Source organism: Diabrotica undecimpunctata, chromosome 1, assembly GCF_040954645.1.
Source record: "Diabrotica undecimpunctata isolate CICGRU chromosome 1, icDiaUnde3, whole genome shotgun sequence".
Classification (NCBI taxonomy): Eukaryota; Metazoa; Arthropoda; class Insecta; order Coleoptera; family Chrysomelidae; genus Diabrotica; species Diabrotica undecimpunctata.
This window is the reverse complement of record NC_092803.1, coordinates 20210376-20234901: the sequence shown is the minus strand read 5'-3', so window position 1 is coordinate 20234901 and position 24526 is coordinate 20210376. Positions and strand designations below refer to the sequence as shown.

At 35.5% G+C, this 24526-nt stretch overlaps 1 protein-coding gene across 3 annotated transcripts; it reads left to right on the top strand.

The window, feature by feature from the left end:
* The first annotated feature begins 140 nt into the window (after window positions 1–140).
* LOC140446016 (neuropeptides capa receptor-like) lies at window positions 141–24291 on the top strand. 3 transcript variants are annotated; one of them, XM_072538531.1, is made up of 6 exons: window positions 141–285; window positions 8906–9225; window positions 9287–9377; window positions 9457–9676; window positions 12284–12521; window positions 23835–24291. In XM_072538531.1, exons 2-6 carry the CDS (start codon window positions 8919–8921, stop codon window positions 24197–24199), a joined length of 1221 nt encoding a protein of 406 aa, XP_072394632.1. In that variant the 5' UTR covers window positions 141–285; window positions 8906–8918; the 3' UTR covers window positions 24200–24291. The 3 variants fall into 3 exon arrangements, with proteins under 3 accessions (XP_072394632.1, XP_072394615.1, XP_072394625.1); XM_072538514.1 differs by lacking the exon at window positions 141–285 and adding an exon at window positions 5123–5263; XM_072538524.1 differs by lacking the exon at window positions 141–285 and adding an exon at window positions 5215–5310.
* The last annotated feature ends 235 nt before the right edge of the window (window positions 24292–24526 follow it).

The window sequence follows — 24526 nt, the reverse complement described above, 5'->3', positions numbered from 1 at the left end:
TTATGTTAATATATAACAGTATTGACGTTACCTTTTATCTATCGTTAATACAATAAACTAACAGTCTGTTTTCAACGCAATAATAATGGATTACTATCATTTTTGCGTTAATCCTAATGCAATGGAAATGTACTTTAATAGAATAGATCTGAAAATCAGTTCTTTGTTATAACAAGTTTTATCAAATTAAATTAAAACGTCAAAAATACACGTGATTTAGGTATTTATTGTTGTGATTGATCATGAGTGAAGTACAGTGAAAAAGACAAAACTTGTAGAAAAGAGGTAATTGTTCGATTTAGTTTTGCAAATATCTTTTTTGTATTTTTATATATCTTTATAATTCAGATTTAAACGCAATATCATTTAGAAAAATTTTTAAATGAACTAAATTTGGACGTATACACTTAATACAAACTGGAGTATATCAAAACGAAAGAGTTCTCTGTCTCTCTCAAGAACGAAAGAGAAGTAAAGTGAAAAGGACAAAACGTGTAGAAAAGAGATCATTGTTCTATATAGCTTTGCAAATATCTTTTTTTGCATCTTTATATTCTCTTTTTATCTTTATAATTCAGATTTAGACACAACGTAATTTAAAAAAATACATAAATAATTAAATTTGGACCTATACACATTGATACATACTAGAGTATGTAGGGGAGACCGGACCAGGGTTTGTTGACTTATTTTTTCAATAATTAATTTTTACTGATTTATTTTTTGCATACTGTTAAATTCAAGTATGTCGGCTGATTCTATACTCAATCAGATATTGTACATACATTTTCAATTTATTCGAGTTCGTCGTAGAAAAAAGCTTCAAGCAAATTTTGACTCCCTTGCCAAATAAGTCAAGTAGCCCCGGGTGCGGGTTTAGTTGAATAATGGGCTGGGGTTAGTTGACTCAATATTTTTTTAGTGATATTATAAGGGTAATAATAGTGAGATATTAAAAAATCTAACAATTAAAAGTTTTTTAATTGTTAGATTTGTTTAAAATACTCACCAAAGCCATAACTACTCGACTAACAAGGAAATTAGACGAATACCAACCATATGAACAGGCAGGTTTTAGAAAAGGCTATTCAACTTCCGATCACCTGTTAACCACAAAAATATTAATAGAAAAATGTAACGAATACAAGTTTCCAGTTTTCCTAGCATTTGTAGACTACGAAAAAGCTTTCCATACCATGGAACACACGGCCGTAATAAACGCAATGCAAAATTGTAGAATAGACAGCAGATATATTAACTTAATAAAAGAAACTATGAACCAAGCTACAGCTACATACTACCTAAATGAAAATGAACACACGAACCCTGTACCATTAAACAAGGGAGTCAAACAGGGAGATACTTTATCACCCAAACTGTTCACCTTAGTTTTGGAGGACGTTTTTAAAAACCTAAATTGGAAATATAAGGGAATAAACATCAATGGCCGCTACCTCAGTAATGTACGATTTGCAGATGACATAATCCTGATAGCTACTAACCTACAAGAAATGCAAACCATGCTTTTAGAACTACATACCGAATCTTCTAAAATAGGACTGAAAATGAATTTAAACAAAACAAAAGTCATGCACTCCGAAGACACCGTGACAATAATAAACGATAAAGTTATAGAAAAAGTTGAAGAATATATATACTTAGGACAAAAAATAATACTAAATAGGGAAATTCAAACTGAAGAAATAAAAAGAAGAAGAAAGTTAGCTTGGGCAGCATTCGGTAAACTGAACTATATACTCAGAAATCAACAAATTCAATTACATCTTAGATCTAAAGTTTTTGATGCATGCATTATTCCGATATTAACTTATGCGGCACAAACATGGACAATCACAAAAAAGAATATGAATATACTTAGAGTCACTCAACACGCGATGGAAAGAGCAATGCTAGGTATATCACTTAAGGACAAGAAAACAAACACATGGATAAGACAGAAAACCAAAGTCACCGATGTGGTGCAAAAATCATTAAAGTTGAAATGGGAATACGCTGGACATGTAGCAAGGAGCGATCTAAACAAATGGCACAGATCAATTTTAACCTCCAACACAAAAGACCCAGAGGCAGACCTCCTATGAGATGGACAGATGATCTGAAAAGGACTGCCGGGAAAAATTGGCTACAAGTAGCGTACAATAAAAAACAGGGGCTTATGTTCAGATGTGGACGTGAATGGCTAGACGAAGAAGAAGAAACAATTAAACACGAAACTCACAAATCATCATCTGAATCACAATAGATGCATATGAAAAAAGTTATATTACTTTTGATCGTGCATTTGATGTGAGTCCATCTGATTCAATGGGTGCATTGCACCCAGTCATCACTTCTAGTGCTATTTTAATAGGGTTCTTCACATACTAAGCACTCAGATTCACCCTCCGCGGATCTAGGGTCATGATGAGTTGCAGACATAGATGGGATCGGGCTTTCTTCCCGGAAAAGAAATTTTCGACCAATGATTGATTTTCTCGAATTTTCTGGTAACATCTGCGAAAGGTTCTAGAATTTTCGGTGGATTCTCCATGATTTTAGCTTGCCCCACTTTTAAAATGTTTCTATTGTTTTCAGTAACGTTTAATTCTTCATTTGCTGGTGTAGGCCTGTCTGTTACAGATGATGGCAAGAAGTCACTCTCCGTGAAGATACCCTAATTCATAGGACATATCTCTGTTTTACTGAACACATTCAATATATTCGTTGCAATAAAGCTGAATTGTAGTATTTTTTAGGGGTCCCTAAACACTCCTATCTAGAGACTGCAATTTATGCGAGCAGTGCGGAGAAAAACATAAAACTATAACTTTGTTTTTCTCAAAAATATCTAACGCCTTGACAAAAAGGTGAGATTCAAGGTTGTCGAGCAGCAAAAGTATAGGGCGCTCCTTAAGAAATCTTGTGTAAATAGAAAATATCATCCATCCTAATGGATTTGTACCGCCTAGGCTTCCGACAGGTGCATTTGTAATAAAGTGGTCCCTGTAGTTTACCCTCGGGAAAATGAAGAACGGAGGAACAGTATGACTACTTGCTGAAACTGCAACAGTGAGGGTCCTCTTTCTGCGGACGTAAGTTTGTCTATTTGGTTGAAGCCACATCGGGCCACTATTTTATCTGGCTTTCATATAGTTGTCATACCCGTCTCGTCAACGTGCCAAATATCCGATGCTTGCAAATTCACACACTTGCAAAATAAACACGATTAACTCTTCAGATGGAAATCCACTAGGAAACTACTAAGTTCCTGTAGCTGGCTGTATACCATGTATCACAAAAAATTATATTTCAAATCCTTTATAAAAGGTATATAATAAAATACCCAAACGGGCTATATCACAAATACATTACAGAACGTTTTCGGAACTATTATATCATAGATAGAGTTGTTATCAACAGGTCCTCGAAGACACTTTGTCTCAGGGCATGAAATGACTTGAAATAAAATGTTTCTTCAGATGGACTTACATTTGGAGAAACATGCAATATAACAGTTGCTAATAGTTTCCGAATACCTCGATATCACTCTTAACTTATTAATCCATTGTAAAATGCCAACTAAGTTCACAAATTTTGAAATTTGAGTACATGATGGGGTTTGTCGACTAAGTCAATAGACCCCGACACGACCTAGTCGACAAGCCCCATGCGTCAACCTGTCATTCCGAGGGCCTTATGATAGACCTGCGTTAACTTAGATATGAATAAATCACGTCAAATCATAGTCAATGTATGTTACTTCTTAAAAATATTCAGTGAAATTTATGACGAACGATTTTATAGATAATAATACGAAACTGTTGAGAACCAATGTAATAACTTACCTAGGATGATTCTAGATTTCTCGTTCCCACCGATTCAAAACAAAAGTGACCATAAGAGCGATATTAGAGAATATACGACCATAAGAGAATAGAGAATAATTCAGCAGTATGTATGCAGCAGAAGAGCGGGAGATTACAAGATATGATTAAATCTGTGTTTGAAGTTACAGCTCATCCAACAGTCATAGGACTCTTAGAAGCATCTGTGTATACAATTTGGTCAAATCAATTAATTCTTTAAAGTTTTGCCTTAGGAATCGTGGATTTGTCTGATGCTTATCATAACTAGTTAACGAGAGATTAAAATCTGCTTTCAATTTATTCCAGGGAGGTTAAGCTGATATTAATATTGGAGTTGTGGCTGAAAGATCGATGTTTTTCAGATGTGGTGAGAGATACTGTGGCATAGATTAAAGTTTAATAGAAGAAGAGGAATTTAAAAGTTCATTACTTAGTAATTTATAGGCTGGATTTTCGGTATTAGCTGAGATTCGAGACGAATATTTTAAAAGGAGTTATCGGCGACGTAACCAGAGAGGAAGTTCATTAGCTTCTCTGTATAAACTCTCTTCGGGGCTCGACTTGAAGGCTCCAAGGCAGATTCAAAATGTAGTTTTGTGTACAGAATTAAGAAATTGCTCGATGATTGGATAGGTAGAATAATTGAACATTTCTAATGTCTCAACAAATTTGTTTGATTTTGGAGCAAATTTGATGTTATGTAGTCCTCGAACTTTTTGGGAGATACTTTCTTTGATTATAATTTAAATAACGAAGTAGGTCAATCATTGTGACACACTCCTTTTTGGTGAATTATGGTGAAAAAGTTTTTTATTGATTCAATTTGGTTTTCTTCTTGTAGTTTGAGAATTTTTAGATATATTTTATCAATGCCTGGAAATTAGTTACGTTTCTTCTTTATATGGCCTTTACTACTTTTTTTTTTTTGGTAATATGAGGACTCTCTTTCTTCATCTGAATATCTCTCGAGATATTCCGTTTTCGTTATTTAATTCTTTTTACATTTAAAGCGTCTTGTCCCTTGTTCGTATATTTTTCTTTCTTCGTCTATTATCATTGAGGATACATTTCTTTTAAATAGCCTGGTTAACTCCTAACACATTCATCAGTTCGCAAGAATACACGATTTTAGGTTGAGGTTGACTTTCACTGTTTACCAAATTTTTTATCACTCTGCAGTTTCGTTAAAACAAACTGATAAAAATAATTTACATCTATTTTATACGATTCTAAGGACAATAAAACACCAGATTTAACCGTTGATATATCTGGCTGTGTACATACCATCCATAAATATTAATTTAGAGATATCACGTCTGAATAAAATTGCTGTTTGATTAGAAATTAAAAATATGAGGCCTTTTAGTGACAATCAACCTTTCCGTGATTTAAACAAAGTGAGTTTTTTGTGATAAAATATATGTAACTATTGTTGTAAATAGACGTAAGACTTTTTTCTTGATTTGTCCTTTTTATTGTTTGTTTAATGTGTCCTGTTTGGTATATACTAAGGAAAATTATGGAAAAACCTGGTTAACTGCTATTTTCTTCTCCCTGTTTATACAAAATATATACACATTTTGATTTTAAAAAGTTTCCTATGAATAGAACCCAGTGGACTTGCGTCTCCGATACTTCCACCAGTTTTAAACAAAATCTCTTGATTTTTTACCGCTCTCGCTTTTCCGTCTTACTCCTTTAATCTATCTTTTTCTTAGTACATATGTAGTTCCCTTTTCCTATGTCCTCTAGGTTTTTCTATTAGGATTTGTTTAGTTATTATTTCCTCTGTCATTCTTTGGATATGGCCTAAATATGTTTTCTACCATCAATTCATTTATTCTGACCATTAGGTTATAGAAATACTTATACATTCATTTTTGTGTATGTATGTGCATGCTTTTAATTTATTGGCCTTGATCGCAAACCGATTGGCCAGCTATAAATATTATAACGTAATTTGGATATTGCTGTCGGTTTACATTTGTTGATGGTGTTATTATTTTCTAGTTAATGATGTTTCTAGTTCTGTTTCTTGGACCCCCATTCTGGTGCTCTATTCTGTGATTTATTCATTAGTATTTGGAGCTGTTCTTTATTTTCTGCTGTGATCACCGTATCACCTGCATCCCTTATGTTATTTATCACAATGCCATTGATTCTTGCTCCCTTTAAGACGTTATTCTAGCAAAAATCGGATTATTAATTTAGCATATACATTTAAAAGAAGTGGAGACCAAATACACCACCGTTACTCCTCGTTCAATGTTTACCAATTTAGCCTCACCATTGTTTGTTCGAATGCAGCCTCTGTCAAAATCATTTTGTAAGCAAGAAATCAGGTCGAAAAGTTTCTTTTTGCTTCCAAATATCTCTCAGAAATTAACGTTAGTTCCAGGAATCTCTTCTTTATATACTCTTTCTGAAACCATATTGTGAACGACTTTAATAAACATCGCATTTATTCTTAATACGGTTAAAGATGATACCCATGAAAATGTTTTCTGTGTAAATCATCGGAAATATTGTTCTTTGAACATCACATTTTCTTGTCTTATGATCCTTGGGTACTGATATATATGTGGTTATGAGCTAGTCTGGTGGTAGTGTCCCTCTTTTATATATACGATTAAAGGAGCATGCCAGATATTTAATTGGACCAGTACTTAAGTTTTTGAAGTGTGCTTCTATTTCAGTTATGGCCAGTATTACTCCTGAAGGGAGAATTATGAGATAGTAGTCTATATCAACTAGAGGACTTTGTTTTGGTCTGTCATCCCCAAATAATTGCACAAGGTATATTTCTCAATTTTGTTTTTGTTTATCAGTATCTAACTCTTCTTCTTCATTAAGTTTCATCTTCTATCGAAGGTTGGAAATCATCATGGCTATGCGGATCCTGTTGACTGCCGCTCTAAATAGTTCTGCACTACTGCATTCAAACCATTCCCTCAAGTTCTTAAACCACGATATTCTTTGTCTTCCCACACATCGCTTTCCTCAAATTTTGCCTTGCATAATAAGCTGCAATAATGAGTATCTTTGCCCTTTCATAACATGGCCTAAGTCTCAAGTTTTCTTCTTTTGATAGTCAATATTATTTCAGCTTCATTTCTTATTCTTCTAGTAACTTCTGCGTTTAACATTATGTGAGTCCATAATATTCGTAGGATTCTTCTGTAACAACAAAATTTAAAGGCGGCCAACTTATTTACATGCACTTGTTTTAATGTCCATGCTTTCAAGTCATAAAGGAAAGTAGTGAATACGTATCACCGAAGCATTCTTAGGCATAGTCCTAACCTTATATCCCGACAATAAAGAAACTTTTTAAGTTTTACGAATGATGCACGTGCTATTTCAATACGTGTCTTAATTTCTTTGGTTTAGTCTATATTTCAAGTCATCCATATTAGTAAGTATTTGTAGTAACCACACTCTCAATTACAGTATCCTCAACAATTAATTTGATGTTCGACCTGCTGATTTAGCCAGGATCATGCATTTAGTTTCTTTTTCTTATTCATCCTTAGTCCGTATTTATGACAGCATTCATTAACCATTTTTAACACCAAATTGTGAGTCACTCACTAATTTCATATTCAACAGTTTTAATAATTCTGCTGTGTATTATTTTCAAAAATGTTTTAAGTGTGTGACTCATTAAAGCTATTGTTCTGTGATCTGAGCAGGATATTACACATGATTTTTTGGGTATTACCACAAAGGTCGATTGCAGCCATTGTCTGGTGTTTGTGGAAGTCTGATATTTTAGATTAAAGAGTTCAACCATTACACTAATAACATCTTCATCAATGAGTTTTAATAATTCGAAGGGCACATCGTCTGGTCCGGTAGCTTTGCCTTCTTTTGTGTTTTTGATGGCATAGATGACTTCTTCCCGTAATATTGATGGTCCGGTATCTTCTGTGGTTTCTAATGATAGTTCTTCTCTTTTATCATTAAATAGCTTTTGGATGTAATTGATCCAGAGACACAATCTTTCCTTCATATCAGTAATAATATCTCCTTTATCATTGTTAATGATATTCGTTCTTGTACTTTTTCTAGAACCTGTCATTTCTTTAAATCTTTGTGTAAATTAAAGCTATCATACTTTTTATCCAGATCTTCTATTTCCTTGCATCTGTCAGAGAGCCGTCCCTCTTTTGCCTCTCCAATTTTCTTTCTGATGTTTTTTTAAATTTCTTTATATTTACTCAGATCTTTTGCTTTATATTTTCTTCGTTCTTCCATAAGTTCAAGAATTTCTACTGTCATCCAAGGTTGTTTTTTTCGCAAGTGGTTTGAGAGTTTCTTTTCCAACTGACATAAGAGCATGTTGCAATTTTCCCTATTTTTGGTCAATAGTTAGTCATCTAATTTTATTTCATTGTTTTCATCGATTAATATTGACCACAGCCAATAATATTTGGATCTCCATAGGCCTGAGACCTCTTTAGTTGTCTTGAGTAATATTTTGTATTTTATCAGTATCTAATTTGTAAGATTTCATTGAGCTTTACTTTTTTACTTTTTATAATAGCTTTCCTTGTAAATCCTACGGGAGTTCTGGTCTTAGTTTTAATGTTGCTCCAAGATATGTTTTAGCATACCGAATACTGTTTTGAAAACGTCTTACCGATCATTAGAATACCTATGATGATTCTGTACATTTTATAGTGTTTTCGCATTTTATCTTCACATGCTTCTTGTACAGACTTTATAAATCTACGAACAACTGATAGATGGTAATGTCAAATTTATACCATTTTCACTATTTTTTAAATGCTGTTTTTTAACTCCAACATCTTTGGTAAATATTCATTTCATTTCAGATCTTTTTTGATTATGAGCAACAATGACTCCAACATCTGCGACGTTTCGAATGGCCTTTTTTTATGCATTGAACAGGCAGAAACATTTATACCATTTTTTACTACTTTTTATAGGCTGTTTTTATCTTTGGTGAATATTCATATTCATTTCATTTCAATTCATTCCATTTCTTCATTACTTTTGGTAACTTTTCATTTCAGATCTTTCCTGATTATGAGCAACAATGACTCCAACATCAGCGACATTTCGAATGCACTTCTTCTATGCATTGAACAGGCAGAAACATCAACCAACGTCAGTGCAAATCCATGGCAGCTTATCAACTGCTTCCGAGGACCACAAATGCAGGATTTGGGCATCGCCGTAGCTGTCACTGTGATCAACGGTATCATTTTATTTACGGGATTGTTAGGAAATATTTTTGTTTGTGTTGTGATTATTAGACATAAGTCGTTGCACAGTACCACAGAGTACTATTTACTTAATCTGGCTGTGTCAGATCTCACTCTTCTAATTTTTGGTAAGTATTTTTGGAATCCGTTTTTATTTTAATTAATTTAAATTCTGTATCGCCATTATAGGTCTACCGTATGATGTCACGCTATTTTGGCATCAATATCCTTGGACTTTGGGAGATTTTTTTTGTAAAGCTAGAGCACTTATATCAGAAACGTAAGAAGTAACCAATTAATATTGCCAATGTACGTTTTGCTTCTAAAATTGCATTAACCATAGATTTGATCTTTTGCAGAGCCTCCTATGTTTCTGTGTTAACAGTGGTCGCGTTTTCTACAGAACGATATTTAGCGATTTGCCATCCATTGTACACAATGGTAATAACAAACCTACAACGTTCATTGAGGATAATATCCGGCTTATGGACGATATCGCTTTTATGTGCCATACCATTTGCCTATTATAGTGGAGTAGATTTTATTTCCTATCCATTCGATTCTGACAATATTATTCCAGTAAGTATTTAGCTTAAGACCAGCTAAGAGTAAGCATACTCCTATTAAGTAAACATTTCCTTAAATTTAATACAAACTAGATTTGAAAAAATAAACTGAATTTCCTTCTTAAATTAATGAAACAATATTATGACATTAACCGAAAAAACACACAAGTTTAAACACACGATTGACTTTAATTTAATTATAACTCATTGTAGGCAAATAAGTTCGTAAGAATACTGATTAGTAAGGCACTGACAAAACAGTCAAAATAATTAGAAAAAAATTATTTAATATTGTTACGGTTTTCTGTGGGTTCAAGAATTAAGTGAAAAACACGTAGTTGAACTAATTTTATTTAAACACTGAAATACAAAAAAACAACTAACTTACTATATACATAATAAATGATGTCTCATTAATAATTATCGTATATCACTTTACAAGATAAACACTTCGCTAGTCGCATAAAAAACTAAACTTCAAACTTTGAATCACCACCTTAATTAGATCGTAATTTCTAGACTTTGCGTGTCTACCACACTAGTTGAGACAGCGCTTTCTACCAAAATTCCAGAAAAATATCGCTAGTAAAGCATTAACAGAACTCCAGGTAGAATTTTTGAGATTTTACAGGACCGTAATTACAGTCAGATCACATCGCCCTCTTCTTTCAGGCTATTCGCCCTTAACAGTACGTAAATGGACCAGGTCGGTGGGTTCTGCCTTTCATAAGGAAGCAGTATTTCTAGATGGACGACCTTAGGCTTACTTCGAGGCGTGTAACCAGTTGCTTTATGTTGATAGTTTTGGTAGGCTAGCCAGTCTCTCTGATTTTCATGTACAAATAGGGACAGGTAGTTGTTGATGGTCCGGTTATGTCTTTCTACCATGCCGTCGAACTGAGGATGAAGCGGTGTCGTTCTGGTTTTCTTAATTCCCAGCAAAGCCATAGTAGTGTTCCAAACTTCTTATTCGAAGTTTCGCCCCTGATCAGAATGAAGCAGAAGTGAATCCTCATGTCGGGAAACGATATTCTCAAGCAGGGTCTCACCAACTGTGATTGCTTCTTGGTTGGGTAGTGCAACTACTTCTGGCCATTTGGAAAAATAGTCCATAGCAACCATCAAATACTTGTTTTCTGATGTTGTTACTGAAAATGGTCCCAGAATGTCAACAGAATCGTTTCCATGGAGTAGTGGAGATGTATTGTTGGAGTTTTCCCCTATGTCTCCTAAGTTTTCCCAAAATGCCTCCCGGAGAGGCTATCATGGATTTCTGCAAGTACGTTCCTAAAATATGACTTTATGAGAATAACTTGAGGCACTGTTCTTGTTCCATCTGGACTATCCTATTTACGAGTGATGACGTTATCTCGCAGACACAAGCTAGTAGCCCTTCATTGCTTGCCCATATTTGGCAATGTCCAGCTACGGTGGCCTAGTTCCGTTGTCCAGCCACTGACGGACTATTTTTAGATCTGGATCTTTCTGGTGTCCAGCCTGGAGGTTTTCTTTGGCAAGAGCTTCTTCGTCACTTCCGCTCCCTCGTGTTTTTAACTGTAAAATCTGGCCCTCTCGTTTTTCTTGGCACCCGCAGAATCGGCAGTTCCTTTCTTTGCATGATCTTCTCGAGAGGCTGTCAGCATTTCCATGGATTCTTCCCACTCGGTGAGGAAGTCTTCTTCACTATCGACGTTAATTTTAGCGCTCTTGTCTCTAAGTACTTTTATCTGGAATTTAACAGTATGTAGTCTGACTAATTCATGAAATTGGCTAAATTTGGCATTACTCTCCACAATTATTGGAGGTGGGATTTGTGTTTTTCTAGTTTTTTCTTCTCTATGTTGGACATATGACTCTTTTTGTGCTGGGGTCAATAATGTATCCATTTTACGTGTTTTGTAGTTTTTGACACGTATCCACTCTGTCTCCTCAGCTAATTCTTCCTCGTCAGTATGAAATTCCTCATTCTTAGGTTCTTTCTCTTTGGACAAGTTTTTCTCTAGATCTGCAAATTTTAATTGCAAGCTTTCATTTAATTTTTGTAAGTTATCTAACTGGAGTTGGATAAAATGCGTAAATGCGTAAATCTTTTCCATTTCCGTCTGTTTCCATGCCGTGTACAGCATCTGTTCTTCTTGGGATCATTTTAGCGAGAACCAACAATCATAGCAGTCACTAGGTGCCCTTTATTATTTCTAACCAAGCGCCCGAACTATAAACAATTTAAAAGTAATTTGGATTTATATTACCAGTTTTTGTCACTTATCTATTTTCGACTTAATTATCAAATGATAATTAGCAGACACGGAAACACACAACCTTTATGATACTAGGTTTAATGAATACCTTATAAGATTAAAGGTGTTTTTTCAACCTCGTATTACCCCACTATTGTTGGTTTTTCCTTGTTGTTGACTTCTTTTTTCAGTATTGGCAACCAAAGCTTGCTATATTCTGCTGATGGGTTTACTACAAATTTTTCTTAGTTAAGTAGGATGAGGGCTGCTTCTTTGACTTTTCTTTCTGGTGTCTGTTTCTTTCATGGTGCAGGCTTACCATACACAATAGTATAAATGTGTAAAAAATGTGAAAATATCTTATGTCACTCTTTTATTTCTAGCAATCAGCGTTTTGTGCCATGACCTCACAACCGGAATATGTACCATTGGCTGAAATAAGTACTATAATATTTTTCTTTTTGCCTCTGACGATTATAATCTTCCAGTACATTAAAATGGGAATGGTGATAAGGGAGACAACGAAGAAAGGATACTTTTACGAAGAGGAAGGAACTGGAGCAGTCACTATCAGAAATAATCGCCAGATTAGGCATAGGCACAACGTCATTAAGATGCTTTGTAAGTATAATTAAGTAATATTTTTTAATCTGTCATATCGTCGCTATGCCTGCAAAAATTGACACAAATATATCGGCACCATTACATCGTCATACACCCATATACGAAGGAATTATACAAAAGAGGATTTAAAAAACTTTTTACACAAGTTTATTTATTTATTTATTTATTTATTTAATGGATATACCATTTTTACAGAAATATGACGTCAACCTTTACAAAGCTTATATATAGGTTGCGTTAATAAAAAACAAACCAAAATTAAAATCAAACAAAATTCAATTAAAGTAGTAGCTTAAGTTAATAAAAAATGCTCAAAATCTCTCAAATAATTTCTTAAATGTTGCTGTAGATATTCCAAATAACTCTAAACTATTGCTGTGTTCATTGGCAGTTCGTAAAATTCTTGTAATGGGTTCATTTTGGCCATAATTCGTAGTGTGGAATGGAATGTTGAGACGAGTTCTTCTAGTATTAACATTAAAATTTATTAAACTTAGTAACTCTCGATCTTGAACATATCCATTTATTATTTTAAAAAGGAAACATAAATCCGCTTGACATCTTCTATCATGTAGTGATGAGATATTTAGTATTGACAGTATATCATCATATGTGTATTGATGTCTAATAAAACCAATTTTGTAAGCACATACCCTCAAGAATCTATTTTGAACTTTCTCGATACTGTAGATGTCACTGTTATATGAAGGAGACCAAATGAGAGAACCATACTCCAAAACTGATCACAGTTTCTATGAATAAATCCCAACATTTTTAAAGCTTTAGCTGAAGTTTCGTTAATGTGATATTTAAAAGTTAGTTTAGAATCAAAATTTATACCTAAATCTTTAATATTATGACGTGCCTCTAAAGGTACATTATTTATACAATAATCATAATTTACAAACTCTCTTGTTCTTCCAAAAGTAATTTTAAAACATTTTTGTATATTTAAGTATACAATGTTTACCTCACACCAACTAGCTAAGCTTTTAATGTCATTCTGTAACAAAGAGGCATCAACTAGGTCATTAACTATTTCCATATTTCCATAATTCCATATTCCTATATTTCCATAATTTCCATATTTAACATACTGACATCTACCAGATACCTATATAACTACCTATCCACTCAATTATTTTACCTCCAAATCCATAGCCATTTAATTTAGCAATAAGCAGATCATGGTTAACTCTATCGAAGGCTTTTGAGAAGTCTGTGTAGATAGCGTCAACCTGACCCTTCTGTTCCACTGAATTAGCTATAAAATTCGTATACAATATTAAGTTCGTGCATGTAGACTTACCTTTAGAAAAGCCATGTTGTCCAACATCAATTAAATCTTTACAATTCCATGTCAAAAAGTTATTTACAAGACACTCAAAAAGTTTGGGTAATACAGATTGGTTACAAAACCGCTCGATAATTTTCAACATCATTTTTATTACCAGATTTGAAAATTGATGTTAAATAACTAGTCTTCCAAAGATCAGGAAAGATGCCGGTACTCAATGAGGAATTAAATAAGTAGCAGATAGGTTTTACAAGAGTAAAAATGCAATGCTTGAGAACATAAGCTGGCAAACAATCTGGTCCAAGCGATAATTTCCAAGGCATCTTTAAAATACTATCAATTATGTCAGAGACCTCAATACTATAATTATTCACATTTACACTCTGCTGATAAATAAAAATTGGGGTCTGATTAATTTTAGAATTAGAATATGTAGTTGAGAAAAACTTACCAAATAGATTAACTACGTCTTGAGCATTATCACTTGTACTATCACCGTAGAACATATTAGATGGCAGATTATAACTTTTACGTTTATTATTGATATACTTCCAAAAATATCGAGGATTAGATAGAATCCCATTCTCAATATTATTCAAATAGTTACTATAACATTGAGAGGAGACTTGTTTACATTCATTTCTTAACTGAGTAAATCTTAAATAATCATCCCTTCTACCAAATAATTTATACTGCTTATGTATTTTCTTTTTTAAATATATCAACTTCCTTAATTTACCATTAAACCAAATCGGAAACGAACTTGTTTTAAATTTTTTGATCGGAACAAAGAAGTCAAAACCTGTAAACATAAAATCATAAAATACTGCTAAGCTGTAATTCACATCATCTGATAAAAGTAAGTCCCAATTTAAATTTGCAAAGTAATCATTTAGTCCAATGTAATTTGCATTTTTAAAATTATAATAAAATTCCTCGTAGTTCAGTTGATCATGCTTTTCAAAACCAGTTAATTCTACAATTATAGGTGAATGGTGGATACTATTATCAAATAGTGAATCAAGTGGAATAACTACATCAACATTATTTAAATTAGTAAATACTAAATCTAGAAAGACATTACGACTATTAGGTAAATTGTTTATTTGAAATATATTAAAATAACCAAAAGAAATAGCCAAATACACAGCAGAATAGTCTTCAGGGCATTCAACATTTAATCCAAAGTTGTCATTACTCCAGGAAGCATTTGGTAAATTATAATCACCACACAGTTTTCACACTTCTCCATCACATATTCAACTGAACTGCAGTGCAACATGTATACATCTAGGTCGGATGCAGGAGGGATATAAACTCCACCCAAAACTATGCACTTATTATTAACTTTCAGTGATACAAAAATTTGTTCTACTTCACAATCGGGGATTATCACTTTCTGCGCACTTATGTCATTTTTAACAGCAATCAGCACACCTCCACCCCTAGTTTTTCCCGTAGAAGCAGGATTACGATCATTTCTAAACACGTTATAACCAATAAGTCCTAATTCTGCATCGCCATATTCACAAGTTAACCAAGCTTCCACCAAAATGATTATATGATAATTACATTGAGCTATGGCAATTTCCAGAGACTTAAGTTTTGTTCTTAATCCACCAACATTTTGATAATAAATTGATAACGGAGGTGCGCTTATATGTTTCGTTGTGTCTAGTTTTTTTGTGTGGAATTATCATTTTTGCAAATTTCAGGTATACCTTTAATATATCGTATAAATAAATCTTTCTCACTTTGTTCTTGGCGTTTTTTGAGGTCCTCTTTGACTTCATTGAGTTTGTTGAGTTGCTGGGGGGTTAAATCAGAATTTATAAATATCTTTCTTGCTTTGGCAACGTGAATCTTATTTTTTAAAATATTCTGTACATAAAAAGTATTTGTTAATACAATTTTTAGGGAACGAGCACCATTTTTGTTTTTCTTGCCAAATCTAACAGCTTTGACAACTTTAATATCCTCTTGAGTAATATCTTTGAAAATTGAGGTCACAGTAGCCAAATCATCAGAAGCTGCATTTCTTCTATCCACAGATTCACCTAGATTATGAATGATTAAGTTGTTCATTCTCTTTTGTCTTTCAAATATCTCACTTACAATATCCTCTTCTTGGTTTTTAGAATTCTGCAATTTCATATCATTAACATCATTCTGCAGTTTTTCAATTAATTTGAACAGTTTTGGAACAAGTTTCATTCCAGATTTACACTCTTGGCACAAAAACTGTAGAACATGATTCTTCTTTAACTCCAGAACCCTAATTTCTGATGAACACAGACCAGAACAATGAGTATCTTTGTGAACTGGTCGGTCACAGCTATCACAATAAAGCATTTCTTCTTCAGTACCATCTTTTTTGCATTCTATACACTTCATTTTCTAAATTAAAATTTGAAAGCCGGTCCTGTACACTAATGAGCTTTATCAATTATTGCCTACAGATAATGGACAGTTTTTTCGTGATTTGTAAATTACCACAAAAAAGGGCAAAAACACTGAGTTATTTTCTGTTAATTGCAGATTAACCAACTATTACACAATTGTATTAATAACAATGTGAATGCATGAGATACCATAAAAATTAGCTTTAAATTGATACTAGATTTATAATTAGTTTCACTGTTTAACTTAAGATATTATGATTTATTTACAGGAAGGTTAATTAAGGTGTGTACGCTGAGACTAGCTTTTTAATACTAGTTAAAATAAATCACAAAGATTTTTTAGTCCTGACCTGTCCATTTAATAAAAACTATTAAATTTTATATTATTTCTTAATCTAACTATAAATCTTAGTTTAATTTCTTTCAATAAATACTTGTCTGGTTTTACAGGCACAGCGACGATGTGTTAGCTTCATATAACGTGTGTTAGCTTCAAAAAACGACCAAGTCCATCATAAATAAGTCTACTTTACCTTCCGACATCAAAAAATCTCTTATACCCAGAGAAAAATCATCCCGAATTCCAAAGATATACGGCCTTCCAAAAATCCATAAGTCCAATGTTCCCCTAAGACCCATCGTCAGTGCATACAACTGTCCCACTCAGAAATTGGCAAAACATCTTGCTTCATCCTTACAACTGTTGTGAATTTATTAAAAGGTTCAATATTTATAACACTTACGGATTTAATTTATTTCTTTATTTATATTAACTTATCTGACAATTTATTATATCCGTACGTACAAATTCGCGAGCGCGGGTCTTGAGTATTAACTCCCCTCCATATAAAAATGTTGTATTTATATACGAAATCCTGATATACTAGAACAGCATCGAAAGATCGCTTTGTCTTGCATCGAAAAATCGAGAAATATCTAGTTGGAGAATTCACCATAATTTTGAATCTAGAACCTCCGCCAAATTTCTACAACAAAACAGAATATTATTAGTCATCATATATTTAGGCCAGTATATATTTATCGTAACATTGCCCCCCTCTTAAAAGATGGTTCCTCCTGGAACCTTGTCGGGACTGGAACCGGAACTGTATGCTGGTATCGGCAACTGGACCCTCTTTTACAACTTCCAGTTGTATAAAAATGACAAGGGACGGTTTTCTCTCCGCACAAGGTACTTAGCGGATTGCAACAGACTAACACCTGGACTTCGGTGTCTTTGAAGATCTCCTCCACCATATTTCGGATAACCCTCCAATCTAATTGGCGGCACTCCAACTTTGGCATGGCTAACTTTTGCACGTCGGACTCTAGTACGTGCTCTCTCAATTGAAGTAAGGCTTCCCATACATCTCGGTAGGTAGGTTGGTCACGGGCAGTGTCTTTTGTTACCAGGTAGAAAAGGTAACGTGATGCATCTTGGAGTTTCAAGGTTTTACCGGGAGCTGGCACCTGGCATTGCAGTTCTGCAACTCGACCAAACTTCCTTCGAAAGACGGATGCCAACCCTGGTGCGTCTTTGATACTGGCCGGGATGGTAAGGGCCAGCGAGTAGTCATCGGGGAGCGCGAGTAGATCTTGCTTTTCTTCAGTGGTAACACCATGTCTTGCTTTACCGGTACCTCCATAGGCACCCATGAATTCCTCAAACGTGAGGTTAAACACATCTTGGACTTGGTTTACTTCCACTTCTTCATCTACGTCGTGGTCACCTTCGAAAGATGCCAACCGGTTATGGTGTACTATCATCGGCTTTCCCCTCGGAATCTTGCTTATTCGGTAGATGACATCGTTGATCTTCTCCATGATGAGGTATGGACCTTCCCAAAACTGCTGCAATTTGGGAGAACAACCTTTTCGCTTCTTGGGATTATACAGCCATACTTTGTCGTTCTTCTTAAAGCAACCCTTTTCGGCTTGTGTATCGTACCGTTTCTTCATTCGGTCGCTAGCGATCTGAAGGTGGGAACGGACCAACTCATGTACATCGTCCATTCTTCTTCGTAATTCGATCACATAATCTTCACCTGCTACATCTTCTCCAGGTCGACACCCAAATTCTAGATCACAAGGTAGTCGCATTTCGCGTCCGAATAGGACTCTGGCTGGTGTCTGGCCCGTTGATTCGTTAACAGCAGATCTGTAGGCCATTGTGAAGAACGGAAGGTATTGGTCCCAATCTCGCTGATGATCGGACACCATCTTTGTCAAATACTTGCCAACTGTCCTATTCATTCGTTCTACCATACCATCCGATTGTGGATGATACGCGGTAGTTCTTGTTTTCTTCATGCCTAGTCTATCACATATTCCTTGGAATAGATCACTTTCGAAGTTCCTGCCTTGGTCACTATGGATCTCCAAAGGCACTCCAAATCGGCTGATATATTCTTGGATCAACTTATCTGCAACGGTGGCGGCCTTCTGGTCTGGAAGTGCGTAAATCTCGACCCACTTAGTGAAGTAATCCATTACTACCAACATGTACTTGCCCCCATTTTCACTTTCTGGAAATGGCCCTGCAATGTCCAAAGCTATTCTTTCAAACGGGCTTCCAACATTATATTGTCTCATAGGAGCTCTCCTTTTCCGGTGAGGCCCGTTACTCGTAGCACAAATAGTACATTTCTTACACCAGTCTTTTACGTCGTCGGAACTGTTCATCCAATAAAACCGTTCCCGAATTCGCTGAAGGGTTTTCCTTACACCAAAATGCCCTCCCGATGGACTGTCGTGTAACTGACGAAGTACTTCGGCTATTCTGCTCTTTGGGATCACCAACTGTCTTCTCTTCTCTGAACCGTCATCATTTTCCAGGACTCGTTTAAGCAAGCCATCTTCGATGATAAATGAGTCCCACTGGGCCCAATACGTCTTAACTACTGAGCATAGGTTTGATATTTCCTGCCAAGGTGGTCGACGGTTTTCCTCTTTCCATTTTCGGATTTTCTGTATAACTGGATCTCTCTCTTGTTCTTCCCTTATCTTAGTAGGCGTCCAGTCGTCGTTGACAATCGTCGTTCTTAGCACTGCTGCTTCCTTGGATTCCGTTTTGTTGCAGTGGGGACACTCTGCTGGGCATGGCCGTCTGGAAAGAGAATCAGCGTTTCTGTGGCTAACTCCGGCTCGGTGCTCAATCTTAAAATCGTATTCTTGGAGTCGTTCGATCCACCTGGCTATCTGACCCTCTGGATTCTTAAACTGCATCAACCACTTAAGGGCGGCATGGTCGGTTCGGATTAAAAACTTCCTTCCATAGAGGTATTGATAGAAGTGCTCTACTGATTTCACTACTGCCAGAAGTTCTCTTCTCGTGACGCAATAATTCCGCTCAGGTTTTGAAAGAACTTTACTAAAATATCCGAGGACTCGTTCCTGTCCTCCTTGAATCTGAGACAGCACTCCTCCAATTCCCACATTACTTGCATCTGTATCTAAGATGAACTCTCCTTCTGGCAGTGGATACCCTAAAATTGGTGCTGTTATTAAATGCTTTTTCAACGTTTCAAAGGCATTTTGGCAGTCTATATCCCAGCGGTATTCTCTTGCTTCCTCTGTAAGTCGCGTTAATGGCTTAGCGATATCTGCAAACTTCTTAATAAACCTCCGGTAGTAAGTACATAGTCCAAGAAAACTTCTCACTTGATGTTTGTCAGTTGGTTTTGGCCATTCCTTAATGGAATCGATTTTTCCCTTATCCACGGCCACTCCTTCTTTACTGACTATATGACCCAGATAATTGACTTTACCTTGAAATAGCTGGCACTTCTTGGGGTTTAGCATCAATTGGGCAGCTTTAAGTCGATTAAAAACGTTTTCTAAATTCCTCAAATGGTCTTCGAATGTCTCCCCCAAGACGATTATGTCATCTAAATAAACCAGGCATGTTTTCCAAGATAACCCTCTCAACACATTTTCCATAAGCCTCTCAAATGTCGCAGGAGCATTACAAAGACCAAATGGCATAACGTTGAATTGCCACAATCCAGATCCTGTGGTGAAGGCTGTCTTTTCTTTATCGACTGGGTCCATTTCTACCTGCCAGTATCCAGACTTCAAATCTAAAGTAGAAAACAATTTACTTCCAGCCAATGTGTCCAATGTGTCATCGATCCGAGGCAGAGGATAACTATCTTTCTTGGTAACGTTGTTCAGCAAACGGTAATCCACACAGAACCTCGTCGTTCCGTCTTTCTTCTTAACCAGGACCACCGGAGAGACCCATGGACTCGTAGAAGGTTCTATCACCCCGTCTTTCTTCATTTCCTGAACAATCGTTTCAGCTTCCTCTCTCTTCGCCTGTGGTAATCGTCGAGCTGTTTGACGAATTGGCTTAGCATTACCAGTATCAATTTTATGCTTAACAACGGTAGTTCTTCCCGTCTTTCCTCCTTTCGGTACGAAAATATCACGATACTGCCGAAGAAATTCCCTTAATTTCCTTTTCTCCATCTGATTTAGAGACTGTCCTGCAACTGCAACCATTTGGTCGAATTTGTCGTTGGAATTATCAGATGTTGTCGCCTGACGAATTATGGATGTCACAGGTACACAAGTTCCTACTTTTGTCTCTTTCTTTATGGTCACTGGGTAGTCGTTGACATTGATAAGTCTCACAGGAATTTCTTTAGCCGAAGTCACCAATTCCTTTCCAATTATGATTCCACGGCCAACCTCATCGTCGTGGTTCCAAGGCTCCATCATAACAGGTCTCCCTTCGTCTACAATTCCCTGTAGTCGCGCTACTATGATCGTTTCGCTTCTCGCAGGCACGACTGTATCTTCTGTAATGGCTGCTTGCACAGTGTTGTCATTATGTGGATGGAGAAATACCTCCTCGTTGCCAACTTTGATTACCTTATTCTTAAAATCCAATTGGAATCCATGCATATTCATTACGTCCATTCCTAATATAACATCCTCTTCGATGTCAGCAACTATAACAGTATGGACAAACTTTTCTGCCCCAATTCCCAATTGTACCTGGATTTCTCCATGAATGTTGGCATTTTCACCTGTAGCGGTCCGAAGTCGTAACCTCGTTGGTAACAGTTTCTTTCGGCTGTTTATAACTGTCGGGCGTATAATGGTTCTGGTCGCTCCGGTATCCACCAACAACGTATGCTTTTTACCATTTATGTCTCCATCTACATATACACTATCTTCACGACATTTCAAAGAAGCTATTAGTATAAGAGGGTCTTTGGAAGAGTTCCGGGTCGAAGCTGCCCCCCTAAGGTTGACTCGTTCTGGTTTTCCTGATGGTGAGTTTCTTGATTTTATGGTCTTCTTTTTCTTGCATGTCATGCTTTTCATCAAATTAAAGAGCTGGTCAAGTTTATCTTCGTCTCCTTCCTCTTTTACAGTCCTAACTTTACTGTACCCGCCAGAGGCCTGCGTAGCTGACTCGTATTCGAGGGCGGCGGATAGGACATCAACCAGCGTCTTGTGACGAGCTAATCGCAGTGTTCTCTGCATTTCATGATCACGAAGACCATCAATAAACGTTTGAACGGCCAATTTTTCCATCATGTCTTCGGGAGCTGTTGGATAAGCATATCGTACTAATCTGGCAATATCTACCTCATATTCTTGAAGAGCCTCATCTTTCTTCTGTCTACGATTTTTAAGCTGTGACTGATATACATGCTCCAAATGTTCGTGGCCATATCGCATATTTAACCTCTTCTTCAGTTGTTCGAAATCATCGGTCTCCTCTACGGCTATGGTCTGAAGCACATCTAAGGCATCTCCTCGAAGAGCGATAGTCAGGTTTACAGCCTTTTCTTTTTCAGACCATCCATTTGCTCTTGCGGCTGATTCGAACTGTTTCATGTAGTTGTTCCATGATGATTTTCCGTCGAAAGTTGGGACTTTAACATGAATAGAACCTCCACTTCCTTCAAATTTCGGCCGTGTCTCCAACTTAAATTTCGTCTCGTCTTCTTTTATCTCCACTGTAATCGGATTGTTACCTCTCTCTGCTGTCCCTGTTTCTTCCATCTTCCTTTCCATCTCTTTAATCTTTTCTTCGAAGGCCAACTTATCGGCAGCAACTTGGTTTTTTAACGAAGATATTCTATCGTCCAGGGCAGACATCTCAGAAGTGACTTTAGAGATTTCCGAAGAGATGTTAGCAGAGACTTTGCTTTCCAGAGAAGAAATCTCGTTAGAAACTTTGCTTTCTAAAGAAGCGATGTCGCCGGATACTTTGTTCTCCAATTTCGAAATCGACGAGATGACAGCATCATGTTTGTCTTCAAATATATAAGTCTCTGGGTCTAGTCCTTCTTCTAGCAAAGCGTTCTTTAGTCGTTGGACTAACTCAGCCTTTTTTCCGGTGGAAGATAATTCTCTGTCTTCAAGATGTCTTCTTAAATTAGTCACTGTCAGCTCATAAATCGTAGCCATTTTCACAATTTATTTTATACACTTGTATTATTATTATAAGTCTAATTTATGTTCGATCTCACTCTGACACCATTTGTTGTGAATTTATTAAAAGGTTCAATATTTATAACACTTACGGATTTAATTTATTTCTTTATTTATATTAACTTATCTGACAATTTATTATATCCGTACGTACAAATTCGCGAGCGCGGGTCTTGAGTATTAACTCCCCTCCATATAAAAATGTTGTATTTATATACGAAATCCTGATATACTAGAACAGCATCGAAAGATCGCTTTGTCTTGCATCGAAAAATCGAGAAATATCTAGTTGGAGAATTCACCATAATTTTGAATCTAGAACCTCCGCCAAATTTCTACAACAAAACAGAATATTATTAGTCATCATATATTTAGGCCAGTATATATTTATCGTAACACAACCATTAGCCGAAAACGCCTCGTCCTTTGTCAAAAACTCTTTTCATTTCATTGATCTTCTAAAAAACTTTTCTATTTCACCCTCAGACATACTAGTCAGTTTTGACATTGTTTCTTTATTCACCAACATTCCCATCGATGAAACCATTTCCATCTTGGACTCTAAACATCAAATTCCCCAAGACACATTATCTCTTATAAAACACTGCATGTCTAATACATATTTCACATTCCAAAATCATTTCTGTCGTCAAATCAAAGGTGTCCCAATGGGATCGCCCCTCTCTCCCGTAATAGCAGATATCTACATGGAACATTTCGAAACAGTAGCCTTGTCCTCGTCAAATCTCAAACCCACCTGCTGGTTACGGTACGTTGATGACACCTTTGTCATTTGGCCCCATGGTAAAGACGCATTAGATCTCTTCCTCTCCCACCTGAATGGAATACATCCCAGCATTCAATTTACGATGGAAGTTGAGTCTGAAGCGTCTTTGCCATTCCTTGATGTTCTTATTCAGAAAAATCCACCTCACAGTTTTTCCTATTCCGTGTACCGGAAACCCATTCATACAAACCGCTATAATACCGCTATATATATATATATATATATATATATATATATATATATATATATATATATATATATATATATATATATATATATATATATATATATATACTTATATATATATATATATATATATATATATATATATATATATATATACTTATTAATAATAAGTTGTTTTCTTTTAGCTTATGTTGTCTTTGGATTCTTTATCAGCTGGTGTCCCTTTCACACTCAAAGAATACTTTCAATCTACCTCAACAACCACTCTCACTTCGACGAACTAAACTACTGGTTGTATATTACTGCTGGTGTATTCTACTATTCTTCTTCAACATTGAACCCAATACTGTACAATGTGATGTCGGAAAAGATGAGAAATGCTTTCAAAGAAGTCATATGCGGTTGGAAGATTGATCCTAGGTCTTCGAGAGCTAGTTTTGTTAAGAGTGATACTAGCTACTTAAATACTAACAGAGAAACATATAATTCTGTGTCACGAATTAAAGAAGAAGACAAACTGCAATTAGTCAAAAAGAATCGAATTAAATAGTATTGATATATGCACTTTAAAAATAATTTTTTTTATATACCTTTTCTTTTTTTTGCGTTTATTGAATAACAATAAAATTATTAATTTATTTTTTTAATAGTTTTATTTACTTTGTTTATTCCTTCTTTATTGTTCCCCTGGCCTTTAATTCAGTTCCCTCGTCAAGTACCTATAATAGGCGAGCGGTTTACCCCTCAAAAGACGCTTAGAAACAGAATATACCGACTAAAATTCTTTTTGCATTTCTAATGCACCAAACCTTTTTTATTCGATTCTATATATTTTTCCAAGATGGAATGTGTTTTTTTTTTAATTTTTACAAGTGGG

What these genes read in the sequence shown, in the direction of transcription:
- LOC140446016 (XM_072538531.1), top strand. Translation starts at nt 8,919, where the DNA reads ATGAGCAACAATGACTCCAACATCAGCGACATTTCGAATGCACTTCTT. An exon ending in TCTCACTCTTCTAATTTTTG is followed by an intron (nt 9,226 to 9,286) that starts GTAAGTATTTTT and finishes TCGCCATTATAG; the next exon opens with GTCTACCGTATGATGTCACG. An exon ending in ATTCTGACAATATTATTCCA is followed by an intron (nt 9,677 to 12,283) that starts GTAAGTATTTAG and finishes TTTTATTTCTAG; the next exon opens with CAATCAGCGTTTTGTGCCAT.